At 61.1% G+C, this 2,436-nt stretch overlaps 1 protein-coding gene across 1 annotated transcript; it reads right to left on the bottom strand.

Annotated features, from left to right (window-relative positions):
- Positions 1–157: 157 nt before the first annotated feature.
- Positions 158–2,155, bottom strand: PHACADRAFT_203097 (uncharacterized protein; the record flags this gene model as incomplete). The annotated part of the gene is made up of 6 exons (XM_007403172.1): positions 158–365; positions 490–581; positions 655–705; positions 792–1,338; positions 1,416–1,920; positions 2,005–2,155. 6 exons carry the CDS (start codon positions 2,153–2,155, stop codon positions 158–160), a joined length of 1,554 nt encoding a protein of 517 aa, XP_007403234.1.
- Between the last annotated feature and the right edge of the window lie 281 nt (positions 2,156–2,436).

The following is a 2,436-nucleotide window of genomic DNA, read 5'->3' on the forward strand; positions in this document are numbered from 1 at the left end:
AGACAGTCCTACTCTATATCTAATGAGACCCCATTCGAGAAACTGGTACAGATATAAGTGATACAGATGCGCCATCTTGCGCCTTTCAGGGATCGCCGCCTGCTCCACCGGTCCTTTGTTCGGCGGCAGTTGCGGCGGTGGCAGTTCACAGGCCAATTTAGAGAGCAAGGACCTCCTTGACGCGGCCGTCGCGGGGAGTCATCTTGATGCGGAAAGGAACGGGCGAGCGGCCCGACAGACCGTCGTACTCGGTCAGGTCGATGGGCTCGTTGGGGAGCTGCTCCATGTTGAAGGCCCAGAGCAGACCGGCGATGGCAAGGAAGATCTCCTGCTCGGCGAGCGGGATGCCGGGGCAGATACGGCGACTGCGAAGCAGGTTGTCAGTGAACAGTGTCGTGCGGAGCAGAGCAGTGGGAGCGGGAGCGGGAGTGGGAGCGGGAGGAAGAGGAAGAGGAGGAGCGGAAGGAAGAGGAAGAGGAGGAGACATACCCGGCACCGAACATCCAGTGGTCGCGCTGGTACGGGTCCGCGAGGTTGGCAGACTCGGTGTTGGTGTAGTGATCGTTGATGTAGCGGTCGGGCTAAAGGAGTGCAGAGACGTGCTCAGTGTCTGCGCGTATGTGCGGTGCGCCGTCACAGGAGAGCAGGACTCACGTTGAACTTCTCGGGCTCGGGGTAGCGCTTCGGGTCCATGTGCATCGTGTACTAGAAGAGCGCGGATGTGTCAGTATGTGCACTCTGCGGAGACACCAGGCCAAGCTGGATAGCCGGACAGCCAGATAGCTACTCACAGCGTTGATGATGACGACAGTGCCCTTGGGGATGAACTGGCCCTGGTAGGTAAAGTCCTCGGTGCTCTTGTGCGGCGTGCCAAGCCAGAACGGGTTGTGCACACGCTCGATCTCCTTGATGATCGCACGGGTGAACGGCAGGCTCTTCTCGTCCGCAGCGACCGGGACGCGGTCGCGGCCGACGACCTGGTCGATCTCAGCCTGGGCGCGCCTCTGCATCTCAGGGAAGGCAGGGATGTGGGCAAGGAACCACTGCTTGATGGCGGCCGTGGTCTCGACACCACCGATCATGAAGGCGCAGCAGATGAAGATGATGTCGAGGTCGTCGAGCTGCTCCTGCTCCTTGACGCTGAGCAGGAACTTGGCCATGCACTCGGGGACCTCCTCGCCGGCCTTCATCCGGCGGTCGATGTCGCTGATCAGGCCGCCGCAGGTGTCGACGAGACCCTGGTGGAGACGCTTGCCACGGTTGACCATGGTCCAGTTGGGGAAGTTGCGGAGGAACGGCACGAAGTCGACAACGTTCGAGACCGGGCCCGTGCAGTTCCTGTGCGCACATCCACATCGTTAGCCTCGTCGCAAAGGAGCAAAGAACAAACGGAAAGAAAAGAGAGAAAGACTCACATGAACTCGCGAGAGTGCTTGAGCCAGTGGCCGACCAGCGGGTGGTCGATGCTGTCCGTGCGCGTGCCAAAGGCGATCGTCAGGATGTTGTTGAGCGACGTGCGGCCAGCGTGGGGCTGCGGGTTGACGGGAACCTCGCCGGCCTTGCCGCCCGAGTACAGCGCCTTGAGCATGTCCGTGACTTCCAGCATCAGACCGGGCATGTAGTTCGAGATCTGCTTGTTGCCCAGGAACTGCGCGGCCAGACGGCGGTGCTTGCGCCACGTCTCGTCGTACGGCGTCGCGGTGATGCCGCGGCGGACGAAGATGATCTTCGACTTCATGTACATCTCCTTCCGCGACGAGAAGATCGACCCGTTCGTGATCACCAGGTCCTTGACGACCTGCGGGTCGGAGACGACGACGAAGAGCTGGTTGCCGAGCCACATCGAGTACAGCGGCCCGAACTTCTTCGCCCACTTGTCGAGCGCCATCTCGGGGTAGTGCGTCAGGAACGGCAGCGAGCCTGTGCAGCAGCAGCAGCAGTAGCACCGCCAGTCAGCATCGAGAGAATCCCAAGTCTACGTCCAACAGAGGAAACGACGCGCACCGAGGAAAGGCACGCCGGCCGGGCCAGGCGGCAGCTTCTGGCCCTTGACACTTTGGCGAACATAGCTGAAGGCCTTGAGGAGTGCGAAGACGGTGGCCACGAGTGTGGACAGCGCCGTGAAGGTGCCAATGTCGTGGACAGTCGAGACCATGTTTGCGATGTTCTAGGCGTGGTCTCCACTACCTTTTGGGGAGTTGTGTGTTGGTGTGGAAGATGGAGGAACGGGGCGATAACCTTCTCGACCATTCTACCCTCCCTTTTAAACGGCAACTGTCGCGCGTACCACACAGTGGCGGCGAGACCGGAGAGCGCGCGTTGAGCGAAGCGATGCGCCCCGCTCCTTGGCCAGGGCTCTCTCGTCACGCAGCGCGAGGTAAACGGCCTGGACGAAAAAAGCCGTCTTGTCATTGGACTCGCGTGCTTGCCGGAGGG

Source organism: Phanerochaete carnosa (assembly GCF_000300595.1).
Source record: "Phanerochaete carnosa HHB-10118-sp unplaced genomic scaffold PHACAscaffold_831, whole genome shotgun sequence".
Classification (NCBI taxonomy): domain Eukaryota; kingdom Fungi; phylum Basidiomycota; class Agaricomycetes; order Polyporales; family Phanerochaetaceae; genus Phanerochaete; species Phanerochaete carnosa.